General features: G+C 47.1%; 1 protein-coding gene across 21 annotated transcripts in view; it reads right to left on the minus strand.

The window, feature by feature from the left end:
- Nucleotides 1-23,460, minus strand: part of RBFOX1 (RNA binding fox-1 homolog 1) — an 832,795-nt gene that overhangs the window by 506,385 nt on the left and 302,950 nt on the right. For all 21 annotated transcript variants that reach the window (XM_077316478.1, XM_077316476.1, XM_077316480.1 and 18 more), the window contains one exon: nucleotides 1,395-1,457. In XM_077316478.1, coding sequence (XP_077172593.1) covers nucleotides 1,395-1,457 — 63 coding nt within the window. The remainder of the gene's footprint in view (nucleotides 1-1,394; nucleotides 1,458-23,460) is intronic.

Raw genomic sequence — 23,460 nt, forward strand, 5'->3', positions numbered from 1 at the left:
AGCTGGGCTTGACGGTTTCTCGGAGGGGAGCACGATGACAGCCATGCTAAGTTTGTGGTCGCAAAATAAAACAGAAGTCCCACTGACATTTATTTCAGCGTGAGCTTCCCGGAGCGACGGCTCGCTTCTTCAGAGGTTATGCCCTTCCTCTTCGTTGAACGACTTCCTCTTCATTCCCACGGTATCCTTATTCTGTTTCTTGCAGGGGAACGTTGTCTGCTCTCCCCTTCTGATATCTGTGGGAGTTGTGTGCAATCAGCTGGCCGGGGAAAGGACTTACCAGCAAGGTGACCGGCTTCTGGCATGTAGGTGGCCAACACATCAGCAACGTCAGAGCAACCGTCTGGTGGTGCAGTAAGTCCTGTTGGTCACTTGGAACTGTAATGCTTGTTTGGAAAGGCCCTGTCCCTTTGCTAATAAATGGATACGGCCACCCTATTTCTGACTTGCAAACAAAAGGGAATGTCACCGTGGCACCTGAAGAAGCCAGTTCTGACTCACAGAAGCTCACGCGGAAATAAAGGCCCCCAACATTTTCAGTCTATGTGCACATTGTGTATGAATTGACTGGGAAACACAAGCAAGAATTTGCACGAGAGATTGTGCACCTCACTGCAACCCACATAGGGCTTCATTATCGGTCTATAACAACATCTCCCTCATGTGAAATCCCAAGAACGACAGGTGTGGATTACCTTTTCAACGCGACTAAGCGTAGCATGGTTTTTAAGACGTGTGCATTGCAAAACAACATGCAAGATTCTCTTGAACCCTTCGTCAACATGGATGTCTACACCTGCCTGGGGTCCTGAGCTGGTCAAACTGAGTCTTGGGGAGTGGGGAAATAAGGGGAAACACCTCAAAATGGTACCTCTGAGCATGCTAAGAAGCCAATGCATTGGGTCAAGCAAAATAATACAACTAGGAAGGACACCCGCAAATCTTTCTAAACTGAGATGTAACTTCCCAGTGGACAATGAAGACACAAAGAAGTCGGGACAATGTATGAAGCCCACTTTAACATTTGCAATTCTGTGTAGAGTTCACCCAGTCCTGGCTGGATAAAATCAGCGGCTCTAGGACCAGAGCGTTTCTGCCTAGGAATGCACTTTGGAGCCCTTGGCTCTTTATTTATTTTATTTTATTTATTAGGTTTTAACCCGTCACTCCCAGCAAGCTGGTTCACAGCGTGTTACAATACTAACAACCCCCCTGCACAATAAAACATAAAACAATCCCTACCTTAAAGCCCATTCTTCATTCAATGCGGCATGCTATTAACCATGCTATTAATTGCACAAAGTTAACCATACAAATTAGAGGTCACTAAGCTTTAGGGCCATGTACCTTAGAAGCCGGTCTCCACCCCCCAAAAAAGGAAGAGAGGTACTTACAGAATGAATGTTTTGCTCCAGAAAGTTGTAGGTTCCAGTTGCATGAGGATTCTGTGGGGTTTCCTACAGTTAGGAGAGAGAAAAAAAATCAAAGAGAGCACACTAAATTATGTTTAAATATGTTTTTTTAAATGTGTTAAACCCTTATCGGGTGATGGGACCATACGAGGTCAGGTCGATCGGCCCCTCCCTCTCCCCAAATGGCCAAGGATGGGCCTGGAGGGGGTGGGGAGAGGAGGGTCTGCTTCCCCACCATATTCGGAAAGATGGAACCACTTTGGGGGTTTCTCAAAGCCTGACGAACATTTCAGGGATTTCTCAACAGTCGAGAAAGGCTATCTTAGATAAGACAAGGAGATCTGGGGTTAGTCAATCACCGACAGGAGCAAACAGCTCTCTCCGGACAGGGAATTCCGTAATTGCGGTGCCACAACTAAGAAAGCCCTTTCACTCCTGTCCCACCCCCCATTCATCCTCAAATGGGAGGAGATTGCGGGGTAGGGGGAAATGCAGCACACCAAACTCCAACAAGCCACCCAATCTCTAACAGGGTTTCTTTTCTCTCTCTTTTTAACCCTGTCTCCATTTTATTTCAAACCACGGCACCGCTGACGGCACACAGGGGCCTTGCGCATGAAATGTCACAATCGAGAGGCAAAATTAACACTGTATCCCACATGCGACGTTCCAACAGGCTTCCTCTCTCTCCCCCCACTCCCCAAAAAGTCAAGATATAAATAGATGCAAGTATACAATTGCTGGTCATTTCAATCCAAGTTCCGAAGCACCATCCGAAAATGTTATCAGCGGCTCAAAGTCATATTCTCTCCTCTTCCTAACACAGCCTCCCCCCCCAAAAAAAAACAAGCCGTGAACTGTGAGCAAGCTTCTAATTAGACAACTTAGAATATCACCCCATTTTACGAGGCTCTCTTTTCCACGTTGTTTGGTCTTGGGTTTAATTTCCTGTGAGCCTGACAAGAGATTTCTAATGTTTGGGCTGTAGAATACGTTCTGATTAAAAATAATCTTCCCAATTACAGCTTGGCACGATCCAAGTCGGCCACGTGTCCTTTCCCACGAACCCCGACGGTTTTCTGTCGGCCGTTAATTGCGTCTGTAGCAAGTCCCTTGGTGTCAAGCGAAAACCCCGGGGGGCATATTCGGGCCTCCAGTCCCCCCACACACACCCGAGCTTCCCCCACCTCTCTTAATTTTCACTGTCTGTCAAAAGGAGAAAGTCTCTGAGGTACTAAAAGGGAATTCTCAGAAACAGCAGGTCAAGCGGTTGGGGAAAATAGTCAGGGGACTGAAGAGTGGAATTCACAGCTGAACATGCCGGAGACAACTAAATGTTTCACTATGTCGAAACAGAATAAGGAGAAGGAGAAGGAGAAGGAGAAGGAGAAGGAGAAGGAGAAGGAGAAGGAGAAGGAGAAGGAGAAGGAGAAGGAGAAGGAGAAGGAGAAGGAGAAGGAGAAGGAGAAGGAGAAGGAGAACTCAACATTTCAAATATATGGACCTGCTTCATGCTTACAGAGCCACCAACTGCAACAGTCATTCCCTACCACATTTATACCCTATTCTGCTGCCCTCCCCTCCCCCCAAAAACCCAAAGAAGCTTACAGCTCCTCTCTTCTGCTTTATCCTCCCAATCCCGCTCTGAGCAACAATGACTCAGTACATGTGACTATAACACCTAGAAAGGTCTCCTGTTTGGACAGAACGAGATTTAGGGGTGGAGCCTAGGAAGGTGAGGCTTTAAGAAAGGAGGGATATCGTGGGGTGAATTGCCAAAGAGTTGCCCTCCAAGGTGGCCATTTTCTCCAAGAGAGGTGATATCTATCAAATGGAGACCCATTTCAGGAAATCTCCCATCCATGACCTGGAGGTTGGACACCCAACAGCTCGGGGAGTTAGGGAAAATATCAGGAGCAGAGGAATGACCCCACCCCCAATACAGTTCTGGCTCCACAACTTCCTACCACTTGGAGACATAAAGGGGAACAAACCAAAAGGATCTAACTTCTCCTTCTGTCAGTAAATCTCGCAGAGGTCAATAACGGTATTAATGGGATTAAATTATTCAAATCCTTCAGAGGCTCCATTTTCTGGTCCTGAAACTTTAATCACCCCTACGATTGCCGGGCGGTGTAGAGAGGGCTGTACACAATTAAACAAAACAAACCCAAAATGCTTTAGAAGGCGGTGAAAGGACGGGACTATTACGGGGCAACCAGTGTTCCTTTTAGCCACATTAAGTGTCAAAATATGGCAGAGATAAGCACTGGGAAATCACAAATGGGTTTGTTCATTCATCAGCGTTTCATATCAACTCCCGTTTCGCCGTGAAACATTTCTTTACCATTTCTATTATCAAGATTAATAACCCAGCGACGCACAAAGCATAAACTCCACTGAGAGAGGGAAGGAGGGAAACGGGGAAGAAAAGGCGATGATTTACTTCCCCTGATTACTGTTTTATTTACACTACTGAGAACATTTTAATTTTTTCTCTCCCCCTCCTTCATAATTCACTTCTTTGTCTCGCGGAGGAACATTGCAGGAAATGAACCTTCCTGCTCAACCGCAACAAGGCCTCCTCGGCTGGACTGCACCCAAATCTACACCTGAAGCTACCCGATTCATTTCAAAATAAAGTGATTATCGGAGAGCTGTTTTTGCATGCTGTGCATCTGGATATATTCCTGCCGCTTGAGTTGGGGATGAAGCCCCACTCAACTGGTCAGCAGTAGCAGGTGGACATTGCATCATCATAGGGCACTGCTAAATAGTTGAGATTAGCTTCTTGAGGAAAGAAGAACTGGTTTATCAGGGCTGTGACTAGCCCGAGGCCACCCCACTGGCTGCATGTGGAGGAGCAGGGAATCAAACCCTGCCTGCCAAATTAGTAGCCGCCGTTCTTAACCATGACCCCCTGGATATATGAATTGGGGAACTGAACAATGGATCAGATCTATGGTGGTAAGCAGGGTCAGCTTCCTCCTTGGATGGGAGGCCACCAACTGAATTGAAGGTTTTGCCATGCAGAGGCGGGCAATGGCCAGCCACCACCGCTGGCAGAAGTCAGCTCAGCTGTGACTTGGCAGCACTTTCCACCGACAACCACCGGCTAGGACTCCCAAATGCAAAAGGGGAGGGGGGAGCAGGTTACAATACAGATAACCAAGACATCTAGAATACCAACTGCGGGGGGGGGGGGGGAGCAGAAAAGCAAAACTACTGGGGAAAATTGCACAGTGGTTTAAAACGCCATGCAATGAAATCCACTTCCCCTTAATATCAAGCGCATAAATTGAATGCTCACTGTTCTTACTTCTATATAATGCTCATATCTCCATTGATTACTCTGCTCTCTCTCTCTCTTTTTAGCTTAATTGCATGGAATGAAACTGCTAACACTGCCCCCCCCCCCGAATAAAATTCTCTCAGGTGCAATTAAAAGCAAATATGTAGTTTTCGTAACAGGTGGCACCTCTAAGGAGGACTCACACACACACCCAGATGTGAAATCTCCCAGGGGCTCTTTCACACATTCCTCAACAAATACACCAGGGGTTAATGCGATGACTCATTAGGAAGGACGGTTCCTTGTGAACTCTTTCCCTGCGTGGTCAACGGCCCAGAGGTCTGAACCACCCCGCTCAACTGAGGCAGAATTGTTTTCCACAGGAAAATTAAAGTCACGTTCCCCACTACGCACTACATCCCTGTCCAAATCTCTGCCGGTTTTCTGAAGGGGATCAGCGAGCAGCGACTAGAATATACTTCTGAGTAATGCGAACTGTTCTGTGATAACTAATTTCAGCCACTCCTTTGAACCAAAGGCGAGGACATTTATTAGACGCGGCGAGATGAGCCCGCGCAATTAATATTTTGACGCACTTCACCTGCCTTCATGTTGGCTCTTACGATATTAGCTTGCACGAAATAAATAACTGTTTCTCGACAACTTGTTATCCCACTTTGAGGCAAGATGCCTCAATTTATATAATTGCAATCGCTTGATTTATCGCCGCTTCCCTGCTCGTGTTACGTATTCTGCTAATGCGCTACCCGTGTAATTAGTTGTTTCTTGGTGGGAATCGCTGTGTTTAAATCACGCTAGCATTCTATTCTCTATTTTTTGTCGCAGGGGAAGGGTTATTGCCCGTCGCCCGCAGACTCTAAGCAGCAAACTTCCGCAGCTCTGAAGGAGGGGATATTTCATCTCTGTATTTGTGTGTGTGTGTGTGTTTACTAGTGTGGGGGTGGTTGATAAGGGCAAAATCTTCCATGATTGAATAACTCAAGGGTATGTCCTCATAACTTACATTATCCTGCAAACTTGTGGGAGACGCCTTTAATCAAATGCAGTAACGTATCCCGGGCTTCACGAACAAAGCCTTTAACTCTCGGAAATAAACATTTATTGGTACCCGACGTGTTAAGCAGGTGCTCAATAAATTTTAAAAAGGGAGAGAAATACCGTTTACATTGACTGGAAAATGAGCGCGGTGTGGTCAGTCAACAAATATTCTTAACTCCCAGATCAGCTAAAGCAAGGTCAAGGTTCAGATTGATACACCTCCCCATCCATCTGTGTCCAGATTCAATGTGTGCATGATTCATGCCCAGTCAAACTATGATGGGGTGTTACATAAACTAGCCTTGGCCTTCTGAACTAACAAATTATAGGCCGCTCTCCTTTCCAAACCAGGATTACCAACCTTGAGCACACAATGAGGAGGAGGAGGAGGAGGAGGAGGAGGAGCAGAAGAAGAAGAAGAAGAAGAAGAAGAAGAAGAAGAAGAAGAAGAAGAAGAAGAAGAAGAAGAAGAAGAAGAAGAAGAAGAAGAAGAAGAAGAAGAAGAAGAAGAAGAAGAAGAAGAAGAAGAAGAAGAAGAAGAAGAAGAAGAAGTAGTAGTAGTAGTAGTAGTAGTAGTAGTAGTAGTAGTAGTAGTAGTAGTAGTAAAGGAGGAGGAGGAGGAGGAGGAGGAGGAGAATGACATCCTTCTAGATTCCATTAATTTATTTACAACTCTTCAGTTTCATGAATTAAGTTATCCAAAAACCGATTAATTAATTATGGCATGAGCACAAAGTCCAACTGACAACTTGAAAGAGCCACGCGACTTAAGTTGGGGGCTTGCCCAGTGACAGCCATCTCATTATTTTAAAAGCAATCCTATCGGATCCAAGAGCAAGCGCATTTCATCGGCTGCCTTGAGAAATCACACCTCCGTTGCAGCCGCGGCCCTGGGGATTTACCCTTCCTAATCACACCTAAGTAATAAAGGCTCCTCATTACACAGAACCCAAGAGAAGCTGAAGGTAACACATTTGACATCCTCCACTTCACAGCAAGAGGAGCTGAAAATCGCTTCCACGTTGCAAGGAATATTCAAGGGAGTGAAAAAGACAGACGGGAGGAGAAGGGGGTCCCCTGTCTAGGATTATTTGCTAGGAACCATAATGGAGATTATTCCAGGAGGGGAACCATGATAATCTCCGGAAAAAGCGTTGGATTTGAGTCCAGAAGGCCGACAATGCATTCAGAGGGTAAGCATTCCGAAGTTTTCTTTGGGCAGAGGAAAGAAGCTCTGACTCTCAAAAGTTCATAACCCTAAAATCTTGCTGTTTTTTGAGATGCTACTGGATGATGGGCCAGTGATGGGCCTGGAGGGGGTGGGGAGGGGAGGGGCCCCGGGTGGGCATGTCCACAGCTCTGCTTCCCAACCGTATTCTGCACAATTGTGCCACTTCTGGGGTTCCTCAAAGCCTGGAAGGGCTTTCTCGATGGTAAGAAGGCTGAGAAAGGCAGCATGCCCATGCAACACCACAAGAAGATCTCTTAACCTTGAGTTCTTATTGTTAAAACGTGAACTCCCCATCCTAGATTTCAAATCACGCATCATCCAAGAACGCAGCCTCCTGTGTTAGGAGCACGCACCCGTGCAGACCTATCCGTGTGCTACATGCCAGATATCAGGTGGCACGGAGGGGGGGGGCAACCCTTCTTAGTACAGTGTATTAAAGGGTCATTAGCCATCTGATAAAACCTTAAGCAGGACACCCAAAGGACTAATCAGGCTACATTTGCAGGAACAAAGTTGACAGGGTCTGTAACAGATTAAGATGAAAGATTGCTTCGTCCCTGCCCGTCCCCCAGTCCTGCTTCGATGATGGAGAACATGATGCCTTTCTACACTGGATAAATTTTTAAGAGGTGCTGAAATTTATTTATTTATTTTATTATCACCCTGATAATATGGCTTGCCACCGTGCATTACGGTGTTAATAACCCCTGGATGAAGCTGCTCATATTTGCTGGCACATTCCGAGCCTTGGTTTTTATAGCCAATGAAATGAGAAGTGGCTCTCTGTTTAAAACAAAAATTGCCTCCATTTGTTCAACGGGCAGCCTGGATTAAAATAAGGCGTGATTAAAGTCCTCCACGGCGTCTGATGAACGGTTACAAGCCCTGTCCTTAAAAGCACGTTTCCCTCCATCCCTCCCTCCTCGGGAGCAGAGGGGGGGAATCCCACCTATTAAATTATAAGGATATTTTACGAGGAAAGGAAGTGCGGAGACCATTATGTGCCCATTTATGTAACACGTTTTGATTCCCCCACAGGAACGGTGGCAATCAAGATTTGCATGCAAATTTGCTCGGTGATTGATTCAGACCTGCAAACTGGGAGATGAGGGGTCTTTGGGAAGACGGGGGGGGAGGGGGCCGAGCCCGAGGGGGCTTTCTGCTTCTGCAATTGTTAGTGAACAACAAAACACACTTTTGTTTTCGAAAGCACAACTGAGTATGGGTTGATAGGTCCTTCTCACAAGAGCCACAGTGTCAAATGACTTATTCCCATCACACTCACTCTACACTCCAGGCATCTTAGAAACATTTTTTTTTAAAGCCACATCAGAACAGCAAAATTACAAAATTACCACAGATGATAGGGTAGGGGGGGGGGAGCAAACAGTGGCTCTCCAGATGTCCATGGACTACAATTCCCAGGAGCCCCCAGGATGACAATTCCCATGAGCCCCACTGTTTGGCCACCTCTGTAAAAACAGTCATTAAGCAAAGAGCAATCAAACAAGTGTCCTGGCTTTTCATTGTGGTACGGTCCTGGCTTTTCATTGTGGTACGGTCCTTTCTCCTGGGAGGGACAATTGGCAGCTGGGAGGAAAGGAGGCTGGCCAAGCTCCAGCAAAACGGGCAGAGGTCCCACAATTAAAATGGCTCTCCAGACTAGATCTTCAGCGTGGACCTCCTCTGGAGAACATGGAGCCTATGTCATTAGACCCCCAGGGGACCTGATCTTGGTCAACTGGTAAACAATTGCATCTTGCAAATGACCCTAAATCTGCACGTGAGTGCAAGAGTGAAGGAACAGACGTTTGCATTGGCCTAGGACTGTGTCAAGGAGCACCAGCTGTATGCACACTTAAGAGAGTGACACCACGCACCTTCTACAGATGTGACTCGGCCCTCAGAATGCTAGCTCAACCACAACACGCAAAGTTTTGAGGGGCAAACCCGGACACCTCCTGTCTCAATACAGGTACCTGTTGAGGGGTCTGCTTTGCCCCCCTTTGCCCAACGGGATCCACAAAGGCTCTGCGCGTTGGAATGCATGAAACCTCTCTCATAAATCTCTCTAACTCCCTGAACTAATCACTCAAAAAGCAAAGGGGGGGGAGCTCCCTCCAGCTGCAAACACACCCGTTTGTGCGGTTCCCCTATTAAACTGCGGCTTCTTTAAACGCTTCCAGGTTGAAAGATGTCCATATTAACGGCAAAGTAATAGCCTCGGTGGATGGAAGGCAATCATTTGACAGCTGAGGTCGGGGAAAGCATTTCTGCGATGCTGTTCAGATTCGTTTTATTTCATTTCTCTTGCCGTTCTGTGATTTCTTAATACTCTGCACGCGGGCGGGGAAACCATCCCAGGGCAGGTTCCGGTTCCCAAGACAGGCTGTTCCCCCAGAATGCGAGCACTCCTGAGGATCAGCCCAGGGAAATCTGTGCCACTTGGCTGCCTTTTTAAAAATCTCGTCTAGCTCCTACGTGAATATAAGCGCTCTTCATAAGTTTGGTCTGTAAATGGAACATTAACCATTATGCAGCTTGTGAAACAGCTAATGAGAATGCTGAGAAGTTTTATATGTTCTCCTGTCCTTCGGGGAAGCCGGAAAGTTCTAGCTTTCTACTATAGTGGCAGGCAGCTGGGGAGATATGCAAGACTGCTTGCTCTATTTATAAAATTCAAATACGTGCCATTGGGGGGGAGGCAGAGAGAGAGAGAGAGAAGCAGTTTTTAAAATCTCCTCTGCTTTCAAACTTAATTTGGCTTGCTAGACTCTTAAGAATTTTTAAAGGTGTGCTGCTCACCTGTATAAGGCTTCCGCACAATGTGACACACGCACACATGGGTCGCCGTGTTCGTCTGAAGTAGCACAACACAAATCGAGCCCAATTGCACCTTTAAGGCCAACAAAGATGTATTCAAGGCGGGAGGACTCGAAAGCAAAACACGGATGTGGCATCATTTATACCTCTCCGTCCAACCTGTCGAAAGTATCCAAGCAACTGCATGAACCGTCTCCACCCAGTTTGGTGCATGGCTCTGCTTCTCACCCCCAAGTTCTCCACCGCAGGCCAAAAGCCCCACGGATTTCAATGGGAACCCAGCGGGCCTCATTTTCCCAGCACGGCACCCATGTTGCCGGACAAAAGGTGAGACCGCGTGAAACTTTGGCCTTGACGTGCGGGCGACTTTAAACCCGCACTATCCTTTTCTTGGTGTGAAATTAATCTGCTCGCCAAAGGAAATAAATAAGTTGGCGGCAGGAAGAAAATTGATTTTTACTACACCTTTCCCTTGTTTTACTCTTCGTAGCCTTAACCGAGCTAGATTCGCGGAGTGTTTATGGGCATTATAAAACATTTAAATCTTGATGCATTAAGGCACTCGTGTAGCTCCGGGGCATTAGTGAGAGAATTTTATTAGGATCAGTCGCGTTATCAATCTTCGAATCTGGCACATGGCTAAGGAAAGGACTGGTTTATCCTCACCCATGCCCTAAACAGAACATTATTTTACTTGGGGTGGGGGAGAGCAGATATAAGGCACAAGTGTTCCCCAAGAGATGCACTGGTCTTTAATTCCATATGGGTCAACTTTAAATCCAAATTCTTCCAAACTACTTCTTATTAACCCTAAACTTCTTCTAGTAAACTAGAGCAGGATACCCCAACCCTCACAGCAACTTCTGACGTGCTGAAAAAGAATAGAGGATACCACCCCCCATAAGCAGCTGTTATGAGGCCAAAATAAGGGACTGGCATTACCCTTTAAAGCCGTAAATGGTTCAAGGCTTTGGGGTTAACTTTTAAAGGCCTGAATCATCTAGGACTATCGTATCTGTGGGACTGTCTCTTTGACCATCCTTATCAAAGATTGTTGAGGTCATCCTACCAAAACCTGGTTAAGATCCTCAGCCTCGGCTTTGCCAAAAAAGATTAGGGCCCTGCAGGACCTTGGACAGTTCCGCCTGCAAGGCGCAGCTGTTCCGCCAGGCCTTTGTTCGGAACCTGGAAAGACCAACCGGAAATGGCGATCCCACTGTCGGAAATCGAGGGGAGACTTGCTTCTGCAAGACAGACCTGGAATCCGCCCCCCGAAATGGGACTGATGGGAATAGACAGGTTTTTAAATATTTATAGCTGCTTCTAAAAAAGAAATGGATTGACTTAATTCAAGCTGTTACTTGCCCTGAGCTGTTGAGGAAGGCTGGAATACGAAAATAAAGACAATGAGGATTCTCGTCACAAAATGGCGGAGGGAGATGACGGTAGCCTTCCCCCAACAAGAGTAAGGCGTACGGTGTGTTTATAAAGAACGCCGCTGACCCCTCCGCCCTTCAGGTATGAGCAATTTGATTCTGTTTGCAAGGGAGGTCTCGTTGAGTTGACCCAATGACAGGACAGCTCAAGCAGAAAAAAAAAACAACAGCACATATTATATCACACTCTATAATATCCCTAAAATTAGATTCTTGATAGATGGGCAGATTGGAAAGAGTGATGTAGATAAGATCCCCCTCGCGTTTGCGGTGGGACGCCGACAAATGTATTACTTTTTGCGTATCCACGTTTGTTTTGGCAGCTTATAAAATCCAGAGCCAATATTCTCGGGCTATTTCTTGTTATGGGGATCTTTAATCTAGGCTGGCCTATTATTTCACCTGCACTAAAAAACATATTTTAAAGACAGGTTAAGTGCGTCGGCCCTGCTGGATTTACGCTCCATTTCGCCATTTCAACACGGGTGTGATATCATTGGGCTGCCAGTAATAATCTTTGTAATGATTTTGTGATGTTCGGGGTTTGTAAGGTGGTTTTGCTGCATCTTTATTGTGTTTTTGTTTGAGGGACAGCAGCCGGCTTGGAAATGTTGTTGCAAAGGGAGGGCCCAAAGCCTCCTTGCAAATGTATTGTGCATGGACTTCCAGGCCTCAAAACACAGCTGGTATAAAAATTGTTTTTTGTGTGGACAGGATAGTGCGGATGTAAACCATCATCCAATCAAGGCTTGGAAGTTAACCTCTTGAAACCTGTGCACCAATCAAAGGACTTCATAAAGGGCCAATCAGGGCTCTCAATGGGCCAATGAAAGTCTATATAAGTTGGTGGTTTTTTCCCCCATTCCTTGTTCGGTATCTCTGGGGTTAGTCGGTGCTTACTTCAATAAAAGGCTCTGTGTCTACCGAACCCACAGGGATAATAAAAATAGACCTGAAATTTTGGAACGGTTTCTTTAGCCAGTACGTAACCCACAAATGGCAGTAATTACCTGCTAGAAGGGCAAGGGCACGCCCAATTTCTGCTCAAGGGGTGTCCCAACCTGGGAGTTGGGATCTGAAAGTGGTTTTGATTGATTAGATTTTTATACTGCCCTGTTTTGTATCAAGGCAACCAAACTCTGACCCTGGAAACAGTATCTCCCATGTTGTACATTATTTGGTATTTTTTCTATACTAGAGAGAAAGAGGGTGGGAAATTACAAGCAGTCTTCAGCAGTGTCATCGCTACTTCTAAAACTTCCTGACAAGTTCCGCAATTTTAGAGAATACTCCACTCTGTAAAAGTGCCCCTACGTCTGAGATATTTAATTTGAGGGGGATAAGCAGAAAGAGTGGTACAAATGCTAGGGAGAGATCTTTGAGGAATGTCTCCACTGTTCTCCAGAGAGGCCACACGCTCTGTACAGGGCCTTAGATTTTGCTAAATTTGCGGTACCCCACCACCTAGCTTCCTTCCACCATGCCTGTGCAATTTGTCTTGTCGGCTACAGCCAGGTTGTGTGTTTTTGTGGATTTCCCACCCCCACCCTCCCCCATCCTCTCTTCCAGAAACAGTCATTATTGTGATAATGTGTTTGGGAAATAGGCCATTGATCAACGTTCTGTTCAATTCCGTGTTTTCTGGCAGACAATCAAGTGTGAAGGTTATGAATTCAACCCACCTGGCTATTCTTTCCCCGGCTGTTGCCAGAGATTAAAATCTGCATTTTTCCATTCAGGACGCGATCTATACAAAACGTTAGAAAGACACTCTGGGAGTTTGGGCCTGGGTCACGTGGAGCCATGACAGCACCGCGTCCAAATCTGCAGGGCAGCTTTTTGCTTCCTCTAACCATATGAAAGGAATAAGGCATGGTGGAAGAGAAGGCCTGGTTGGGGATTTAATGGTAAAGGTGTGGGAGGGCGTAAAGATGTAAAAGAATATATGGATTGAGTCAAAAATTAGTTCTTCGAGGAGCTGAGCTAAGCTCTCTGTGGCAAAGCAACAAAAAGGTTTGTGGCCAGAGATTTCATTCATTTCCTTGCATCGGTCTTAAGCACCTGACTCCACCAAGAGGCTGAGTTGACACAGCACAAAGCTGTTAAGACCTGAAGGCTGAGACGGAGGGAAATTTTAATATTAATGGAATCTTTAAGAGCATCTAAGAACTCAGACATGGAATTTTCTGTTTTGAAGAGCCGGCTTGGAGTCTTGGTTAAGAGGGGTGGCCTCAAATCTGGGGAACAGTCCTGTTAGAGCTGTTCTCACAGAGCAATTCTGTCAGAACTCTCTCTGCCCTACCAACCTGTTGATCCTATCAAAAGCGGCAGGAGAAGAACTTTTTTTTGAACTGTGCTTTCTATGACCAAAAGGAGTCTCCAAGCAGCTTACAACTGTCTTCCCTTCCTCTCCCCACAACAGAAACCCTGTGACGTAGGTAGGGCTGAGAGAGCTCTGAGAGAACTGTGGATGGCCCAAGGTCACCCAGCTGCCTGTATGGGGGGGGAGTGGAGTATTGAACCCAGTTCTCCACATTAGAAGCCACCACTTCTAACCAAGATGCCAAAATGGCTCTTAGGATTCTCCCCATGGACAATTCTCTGAAAGATCCCATTCATCCCCCCAAAAAAAAATCTGCTTAGCTTTAATCCAGAAGACCCCTATGGTCACTGCATGTGTAGACCAATTCATTGGAAAAAATTCTGCATGTTGATTCTGCTTTATTAAATCTTCCTCGTTTTTTAGGGGGGTTGGTTCTTTCTGTTTGGAGAGGAATATATCAGCTATCTTACATGTTCCCCTGCGATTCCCCCATCCTACGTTACATCGATGATATTGAGCTTAGAAGGGCTGGAATCGCAGAGTTAACAATTAAGCAAAATCGGCTCAAACATTGTTTCCCCAAACAATGGTGACACCGAAAGCTTTCTACCATTCAGAAAACTGCGCATCTGTTTTACCAAGATACTTAGAGTTGGAAAACTGCAACTCGGTTTTAAAAACAGTTCAGGAACACTTTGGTGCATGATGACAGGCAACGGCCCACTGTTACCAGAACAACGTTTGAGTCCAAGGTATAAGAAGAAGAAATGGGGTTTTATACTCCACTTTTCACTACTACAATCACCTTCCCTTCCTCTCCCCGCAACAGGCAGGTGAGGCTGAGGGAGCTCTGAGAGAACTGTGACTGGCCCAAGGTCACCCAGCTGGCTGCCTGGGGAGGAGGAACAGGAATCAAACCAGGCTCTCCAGATCAGAGGCCACCATGCTTAAGCTGGCTCTCGTGTTGCTTGTAAGCTTTGACAGGCATGTATGCTGAACCACTCCGAACCATAGATCAGGGAGAGATCGTACAGGCCAGCTAGTCCAACCTCCTCCTCCTCCACGCAGGATCAGCCTACAGCATCCCTGACATGAGGTTGTCCAGATGCTGCTTGACTACTGTGAGGGGGAGCTCCCCACCTCCCTAGGCAGCCCGTTCCACTGCTGAACTATTCTTACTGCAGCCACCCTCCCTCCCCCAATATCCAGCCAGTACCTTTCTGTCGGTAATTTAGATCCTTATTGGGAGTTCTGCTGCCAACAAGAACAGCTGCCTGTCCTCCTTGAAGTGCCAACCATTCAGCGACTTAAAAGGAGCCATCATCCACCCACACACCCACACACACACCTCTCCTCATTCCCGGACTGAACATTCCCCAGTTCCGAAACCTTTTCCTCTTAGAGCTTGATCTCCAGTGAGAACTCGGGGAGGGGGAGAAGCTGGGGGAAGGATCCGTGTGTGTCCCAAAGCACGTTCAAAACCCCGAAACAGCATCAAAGATGACTTTCCTTGGTGCCAACCGGCACACAGAGCCTTTCGCCGGAAACCAGCTCCGGAATGCATGCCTGGCGGATAATAACAGTAAATAAAAAATTAGAAATGAAAGATGCAATTACGGGTCCCAGGACCATCTGCCGCCCATTTTATATTTTTGTCGTCACATTATTATTCTTCAGGGCTAGCCACGCAGCAGCTTACGAGGTTTAAGTCCTTTTAAATTGCATTGCCAAGGTGAAAAAAGTGACGCTAGCCTTGAAAAGCCCCACAGCGAAAACGGGGGATTGAGAAGCGACTCTCCTTCGGGGGCTTGTGCCACACCATCCTTTTTCATCGGAGTTGAAGGTGGGTGGTTTTAATCATGAGATCGATCCTCTGCGCTTCAGGCTGATTGAGTGACTTGAGAGCAAAGCGGGTGGGGGAGAGGGGGCTTAAGGCCCAGCAAGAAGCACCTGGGAGCCACTGTCCGCCTGGGTGGGGAGCCGACATTGAAGGACCAGAAATACGCAGGGGCATTCAGTTATGATGCATTAACTGGCAAAAAAGCAAGTGACAAACGATTCGCAGGGCATCCGATAGCTTAAATTGTTTCGCAGTGATGGAGCAATGTCAACTTGTGTTATCCCTTGCGCAAGTTTGGAGTAAAATGGGGGAAAAAGAACAGGGCGGTTTTCACTCATCCGTCCCTCCATCCAACTCCTGTGCGACAAACTCCCAAGGTGCCTGACAACCACAACACATAGCAACAGAATATAAACGAAGAGTCCATCCGTTAACTCAACAGGAACATGTTGCAACTCCCAAAGAAGCAGAAGCAGAAGAAGCAAAAGCAAAAGCAGAAGAAGCAGAAGAAGTAGAAGAAGCAGAAGCAGAAGCAGAAGCAGAAGCAGAAGCAGAAGAAGAAGAAGCAGAAGCAGAAGAAGAAGAAGAAGAAGCAGAAGAAGCAGAAGCAGAAGAAGCAGAAGAAGCAGAAGAAGCAGAAGAAGCAGAAGCAGCAGAAGCAGCAGAAGAAGCAGAAGAAGCAGAAGCAGAAGCAGAAGCAGAAGCAGAAGCAGAAGCAGAAGCAGAAGAAGGAGAAGAAGGAGAAGAAGAAGAAGAAGAAGAAGAAGAAGAAGAAGAAGAAGAAGAATTGGTTTTCGTACCAAAATCAGAGCCCAGTAGCTCCTTTAAGACCAACAAAGATTTATTCAAAGATGTATTCTTATACCCTGCTTTTCAGTACCCGAAGAAATCTCAAAGCAGCTTCCAATGACCTTCCCTTCCTCTCCCCACGACAGACACCCTGGCAGTCCTACAGAGAACGGCCGGGAGCTAGAGCCAACGTTCTCCGTGCAACATTTGGAGGACGTCATCCTGCACGAATGCTGCGTCCTTGTGGCGGACCATTGTTCTCGGAATTTCCGCGTAGGAGAGCGTCAAGCTCTATTGTCGCCCCGTTTCCGGCCTCGGATTCGGAAGCAAATAAATAATTATCTCGCGGTTCCCCCCTATTTTATTCTCCGCGAGCCGGGCCCAACTTTGCCTCCGCCTGCCGCATCTGGTTACAAGGCTTTCTATTATGACAGAGATAAAGGACGTTCCGCTCTTACAAAACACAGGCACCTTTTTAATGACAGCCTTCAAATTGTGGCCTTTTGTACTCCGAGATATTGACTACAAAGATCACCGTCTCCCGACAGGAACATCAATGTCACTGCACAAAAGACAGATCCTTCCACGTGAACGAATCCTTCCAGGAACCATTAACCCTTGCTCATCCATCCGCAACGCCATCATTTATTACGATGGGCATTGCTGGAGTCCCCTTTTATAATATGGCAAAGCTCCTTCTGTTTCCCTTAAAGGATTCGTAAACAAGGCTGGACACAAAAGGTTTTAGGCATGTGGAAAAGAGAACTGGGCATCTTGGAAGGGTGGAAAATAAAACCCCACCGGCCGTGAATTGAGCTACAAATCATTTAACGCTCATTAATCAAGCCTGCATTTTCTCTAGAAGTTAGAATGACTCAACGGAGGCAATCATGCGCAGGCTATTGTATGACAATAATGTTAGCAAAAGTTGGAAGCAGCAAGGAAAGAGGAAGCTATGGCCCTGGGTTTGCAACACCTGAGGCAAGACTGTTAATAAGAGGATGTTTTAGAAGCAGAAGAAGAAGCAGAAGAAGAAGAAGCAGCAGAAGCAGAAGCAGAAGCAGAAGCAGAAGCAGAAGCAGAAGCAGAAGCAGAAGAAGAAGAAGAAGAAGAAGAAGAAGAAGAAGAAGAAGAAGAAGAAGAAGGAGGAGGAGGAGGAGGAGGAGGAGGAGGAGGAGGAGGAGGAGGAGGAGGAGGAGGAGGAGGAGGAGGAGGAGTTGAGACTCCTTACGTTAGAGAAAAGTGTAGTACAAGAAACCTTCCCTTCTTCTTCCGAAAATTGCCCCATTCTAAGCAATCAACGAGAGTTTTTAAGTTGATCAATATTCTGGGATCTCCGTCTGCCAGCCCACGGCTCAAACGGCGCCTCAGCCGTTAACGTCCCCGGACTGCTCTACTAGGTCTCCCCCCAATCTATCCTCCGTCCCAATTAGCCATCCTTGGTGGACAAGCTGATGTGTCGCCTCCGTGGATGACAGCAAAAGCCATCACCTTGCCAACCAAACCGTGAGTCTCGAAAACCGGCTTCTCGCTGACGGCACTCGTCAGCCGCCGAATCACCCAGGCCGGGAGGAAAACAATTTTGAGCATCCATCTCCAAAAACAGCACAACAGACCTTTCAAGAGCTTTCCGGGAGAAATGTGGAGCCCCCGCCTGACAGCTCACTGAGGGCAGAGGAGGGAGCTCGTCCCTTGGGAAAGGAGTTTGGAGGAAGACTCGTGACAAAGGATCGAGAACAACGTCCTACATAATGTGGATGGAAAACTACAAGATGGCGGCGAAGTCAGCGACACGATTTGTGTAAACTGCCCTGAGAAAATGAATGAATGAATGAATGAATGAATGAACGAATGAACGTATGCATATCCTTCTTCCCGAGCTCTCTGGCAGAAGGAACGGATGAGATAGGATAGTTGCTCTGTCCCGCTTAGACTTGAGGCTACCCCTTTCCGAAAAACAGGGACAGATTTCCTGACAAAGGCAATTAGAATGCAAAAATAATAATAATATTGTGCCATCGCTGATGAAGGGACAAGGTGAACAATCAGCCGATGTGCATTCAAAACCCATGAGGATGGCCCCTGTCGCCAGTCAACGCAGCCTCATAATATCAACCTATGTGTTCCCCCCTCTCTCCGTCCACCAGCAGCCACGTCATGCAGCATAATAAATCTGCACGGTAATTGTCCAGAATTTCTTGGCAAGAGCACAGTCCTTGGCATGAGCCGGGCCTCGGCACTCAGAAGTCATGCCTCAAATCCTAACTGACAACCCGAGTCCTACCGTCGGGAACGGGAGTGTGGCTGGCCCCAGATCACCCGGCCGGCTGCATGTGGGGGAGCGGGGAATCCAAGCCGGCTCCCTGGATGAGAAGCCGCCCATCTTAACCACGCCCCCGAGATGAACTTGGAGTGGCCCTCCCTGTATTTTATTCGCATGACGTTATGAACCTTGGCTTGGAAGTTGTCCTCTGCGGAAAAACCGAAAATACAGAACTGGGGCGAAATGCAGGGAAACCCCCGTGCTTTTAAAGGGCCTCTAGTGACCACTGCATTGCTTGATGAATACCGAGGGATTGCCTCACAATTTATCGCTTCCGCCTCAGAATCTGCCAGTGCCGTGGCCACTTCCGGCCCCTCGCCGTAGCCCTCTCGGTTTGTAAAATAGAGGCACCGTCAGCAGTCTGCTTTTTCACAGTCCTAGTGTGTTTATTAATCATAGCAATTGCTCCGAACCATACTGATCTCTCTCCCCTCCTTTTGTGTTTGGTAGGGAGAAGGTCCCTGGCAGCACGATTAATGTTTTATGATCCCCAATGAGAGTGGTTACTTCTTTGTCACTGAATATACTCGGGGCAGGAGCAAAATCCATGGGGCCACCCCCACGCTGATAAATCACACCGTTTTAAAACATATGCTTTGGAGACACCACCCCATTGACCGTTTTTGCAGGTGCCCCTCGGTCCTCCTCAGACCCTTTCTTAAAAACCGACAAGCAAGAACATGATCCAGGTGATATATTTGTGAATCTGCCTGTTCTACCACCCACTGAAGCCATTTTGCGACTGGCTCCAACTCCCAGAGCAGCCATTTTGTGACTAGCTCCACCTCCCAGAACAGCCATTTTGTGACTGGCTCCACCTCCCACAGCAGCCATTTTGTGGCTGGTTCTACCTCCCACAGCAGCCATTTTGTTACTGCCTCTTTTTCCCACAACAGCCATTTTGTGACTGGCTCCACCTCCCGCAGCAGCCATTTTGTGGCAGCCATATTTTGGCCGAACCCACCCTCCGCTGCCAGAATTCCAAAAGGGTCAGCGGGCTCCAAAGGGTTGGGGGCTTCGAGTTTCCTACTGAGCATGAAACAAGGACAAACCGACACCACCGCACCGAAATTTTATAGCAGGCTACACAACGGAATGATCGTTTTTTAGTCTTTCGGCTTAAGATCAAGCGCATAAAGTGACAAATTAAGGAGAACTCGCTTTCTGTGAAGAATTCTTTTGTTGAAGTTGCGCTGACCTGCCAAAGAGGTGACACTTCAAAGCAAGAAGGGGGGGGGGAAGTAATCATTTAAACTCTCTTGCTAGCTACGAAAGATCAGTGCAATACATAGAGAGGATTTTTCTTTTAAAGCCCCTCCAAGCGTTCAGGTCAAGTTTCCAGCTCAACTCTTTTATAATTTCTCTTGCTTGGATCACTTTGAACACTACTTTTTAAAACACAGATCCCCCCCCACACACACACACACCCTTAAAACACAGACCTATAAAACTAAAAGAACGGGCCACATTTTGTATTCCCCGCCTGAAGTAGGGAAACAGGCACCCTGAGTTTCTAGCAGCTAGGATTTCACCTCCATCTTCTAGGTTCAGAAATCTCCTGCTCCATTCCCAAACCACTCCGAAGATTCTCAGCCCTGACACTGTTCTCTTAGGGCTGTTCTTGCAGAGCAGTTCTCTCAGAGCTCACTCAGCCCCACCTACCTTCTTCTCCTTCTCCCTCTTCTTCTTCCCCGGGAAGGTTCTTACCAACATTTCTCCTCTTTTCCTCAAGAAGAAATAATCGGTATGTAGTATAAATGCTGCCACTTAACTCCTCTTAACTTTTTTTTAAAAAACATGCATTTTTAAGAAAAGGAAAGCTGACGCTGTGCTGATCTTCTCGGAAGAGTCATCTGATCTGGACTTGAATAACATTCCATGCACGTCTATATTCCATAATTCAAAAAGAAACAAAGGGGCGGGGAGGGGAGGGGGGGAGAGGAGCAGGGCGAAGTCTTTGAGAACCCGGAAAGGGTACAGATTCTTTGCCGAACCACATTTCATTTCACAGCTTTAATTCCACAAATAAGCTCTTAAAATCCTTCTGGTTGGCCTCCTGGCCTCCTGTGAAGCCTCCCTAGGGTAGCATTCCGCACAATCCACACAGCAATCCCGGTTTCTGAAGAAATAATGATCAGATGGCAAAAAAAAAACCCCTCTCCACGTCTTCCTCAGTGCTTCAAATTATTCAGCTGTTCTTTACTAAATGAATAACTGAGTTCTCCAATAAATTGCTAAGAACTAGGCTTGCATATGCCCTCACCGTGCTAATAATACAGTCGTGCTCTCGGGGAAGCCGTTAATTTTAATCGAAAGTAATAAAAATATCAGGTTTGAAATCCTGAAGGTTTGTCTGTCTTTCCCAGGTTCGCCTGCGAGCTGTCTTGCTCTGGCTCGGCGTGAACGCCCTGACCTGGACAGCCCTGGTTGCACAGATTTTGTCGTATCTAGGAAGGTAAGCCGGGTCAGGACAGGTCCGCACACGGATGGGAGCTTGGCAAGGTAACCTCTGAATGCCTCTTGTTGCGGAAGCGATGCAGGGTGGCCGTAAGCAGGCCAAAAGCAAATGCCATTTTACACAGAGAGTGATTAAGAGGTGGGATTTACTGCAAGAGGGTGTTGCGATGGCCGCAGGAGTACGCAACCTGAAAGGGGGGTGAGATAGAGTCACGGAGGAGAAGACTATCCACGGCTAGTGGCCGTAGTGATGGAGGAAAACCTCCACGTTCAACGGCACCAAGCCTCTGAATCTCAGAGATGGGAAACAACCTCAAGGGAAGGCCCCGGACTCTATGCCCTGTTGCTGGCTCTCCGGAGGAACTGGTTGGCCCCTGTAGGAGATGGGAGGCTGGACTGGATGGACCCCTGGTCTGACCCGGCAGGGCTCTTCTGAGATTTTTATGAGCGTCGATCTCTCTTCCCTCTTGCTGGCCCTCCAGAGGACCTGGTTGGCCGTCCTGTGTGTGAGACAGGATGCTGGACTGGATGGACCACTGGTCTAATCCAGCAGGGCTCTTCTGAGGTTCTTATGAGCATCGATCTCTCTCTTCCCTCTTGTTGGCTCACTGTAAGAACTCATTGGCCCCTGTAGGAGATGGGAGGCTGGACTAGGTGGACCATTGGCCTGATCCAGCAGGGCTCTTCTTGGGTCCTTACGATCCTCGTGTCCACCCTCGTGTTAGATCCTCGAACGCTGCACTCTACAACCCACAAGGATTTTTTTCTCTCTCCCCATTCTTTTCTCTTTTTTTCCCAAAATAAAACCGAGAATCACACTTCAGCGGCGCCTTGCTGGCTAATAAGTACTTTCGCTTCCTGACAGTATCCATTTTGTTAAAGCTTATTACGAAATCCCCGAACATTACTTGAAAACCAATTTCGTTCGGAGACAAAAGCAATGTGAGGAGGGCATTTCAAGTTTCATACTTAAATTATGCAGATTCTTTCTTCTTCTTCTTCTCCTCCCCCCCCCCCTCTCTCTCTTGGCGCAAAATTATATTGTATCGTGAGCCATTCCTTTGACGTTCAGAGTCCAGCCTGCCCAATGCCGAAGCAAATTCCACCAGTCCTCCATTTGCAGAGATTTCTAAGTACTTTAAAGCCATGGAGACGTGCCTGGCTTTTAATGAGAGCAGTGATCAGGGCTTTGGGGAAGGAGATCCTGGCTTTTATTACTGCATCGGACCAAAGAGTCGTTCACTGAATTCAAGGGGGGGAGGAGAAATTGCTATAAAATACGATTAATAATCTAGGGGCCTTTCTGCAACACCTGGGGGCAAGACTGCAAGCCACAGTGGCTGTACCTCCAGGCAACTTCACCTGAGCTACTTGGTCCAACTTGGAGATAGAAAGATTCATTTGGGATGGTGCAGTAGAAGGGGAGCTGTCCAAGGTCTGGGGAGCTCTCCAGGGGCTGACGCCGTGCTTCCTGCTATCAACCACCTGCTGCAGCGAGGAGGCCTCAACCTCCCTTACCAGGATCAAGCCCTCCCAGCTCTTGCTCACAGCCCGTGGAATTCAAAGGGTCAGCCGGAATAGCTTTCGCTCTGTCACACTGTCTACACAAAGAGGCCACAAAACATTATTCTTATAATGTTCGTGTGGGACTGAAATGTGTACGGCAAAGACTGAAGAACTGACAAGTGCACGACACAAAATGGACACCCCACATGGCAAAGTTTGAGCCCAGGGGCACTTTTAAGGCCAGCAAAGGTTGATTCTGGGTATAAGTTTTCATGGAATCATAGAGCTGGAAGGCACCTCCTGGGTCATCTAGTCCAACCCGCTGCCCTATGCGCATGCACACTTCCCTCAATGTATCGCCAAACCTGTCATGAATTTGGAATGCTGGCAACTTTATGTGAACACCATAAGCTGCCATGAATCCGCCTGCATCAGACAATTCCCGGGTTATTTTACTTCCCAGGTACCTGTAAGGTGCTTCATCCAAATTCCCTGCTCCGAAATTCCAAACGTCAGGATTCGGGGAGTGTCGATGAATTTGCAGCTTCTTCACTCTCCCAGTTTGGTGTGTTGCTTTTCATCACTCCACCCATCCCCCATTTTTTTTAGCAGACACACCACTGTTTTCATAACTAATCAATGACCTCTTAGGAAAAAAAAAATTCAGACGTTCCCATAAACATTTAAGAGACTTCCCGTGAACACAATTAGTTTGAGGCATTGCAAAATGGAGAGGGGGGGGGGGAACGCAAACTTTTTTTTCTGATTGTCTGTGTGCATTTTGAAGTTGTTTAACAAGGCACTAAATATTACCGCACTTGATTAAAACGCCGCTGACGGGAAGGAAATCGCGAGAGAGCGGAGACCTGTGCTAAGCTTCTGGCTGGAAAAAATCCCACTGTTACCCCATTCGTTTGAACACTGCTTCTCCTTCGTGCCTTTGATAAAGCAGAAGATGGTTTGGTTCAG

This window comes from Paroedura picta, chromosome 17 (genome assembly GCF_049243985.1).
Source record: "Paroedura picta isolate Pp20150507F chromosome 17, Ppicta_v3.0, whole genome shotgun sequence".
NCBI lineage: Eukaryota > Metazoa > Chordata > Lepidosauria > Squamata > Gekkonidae > Paroedura > Paroedura picta.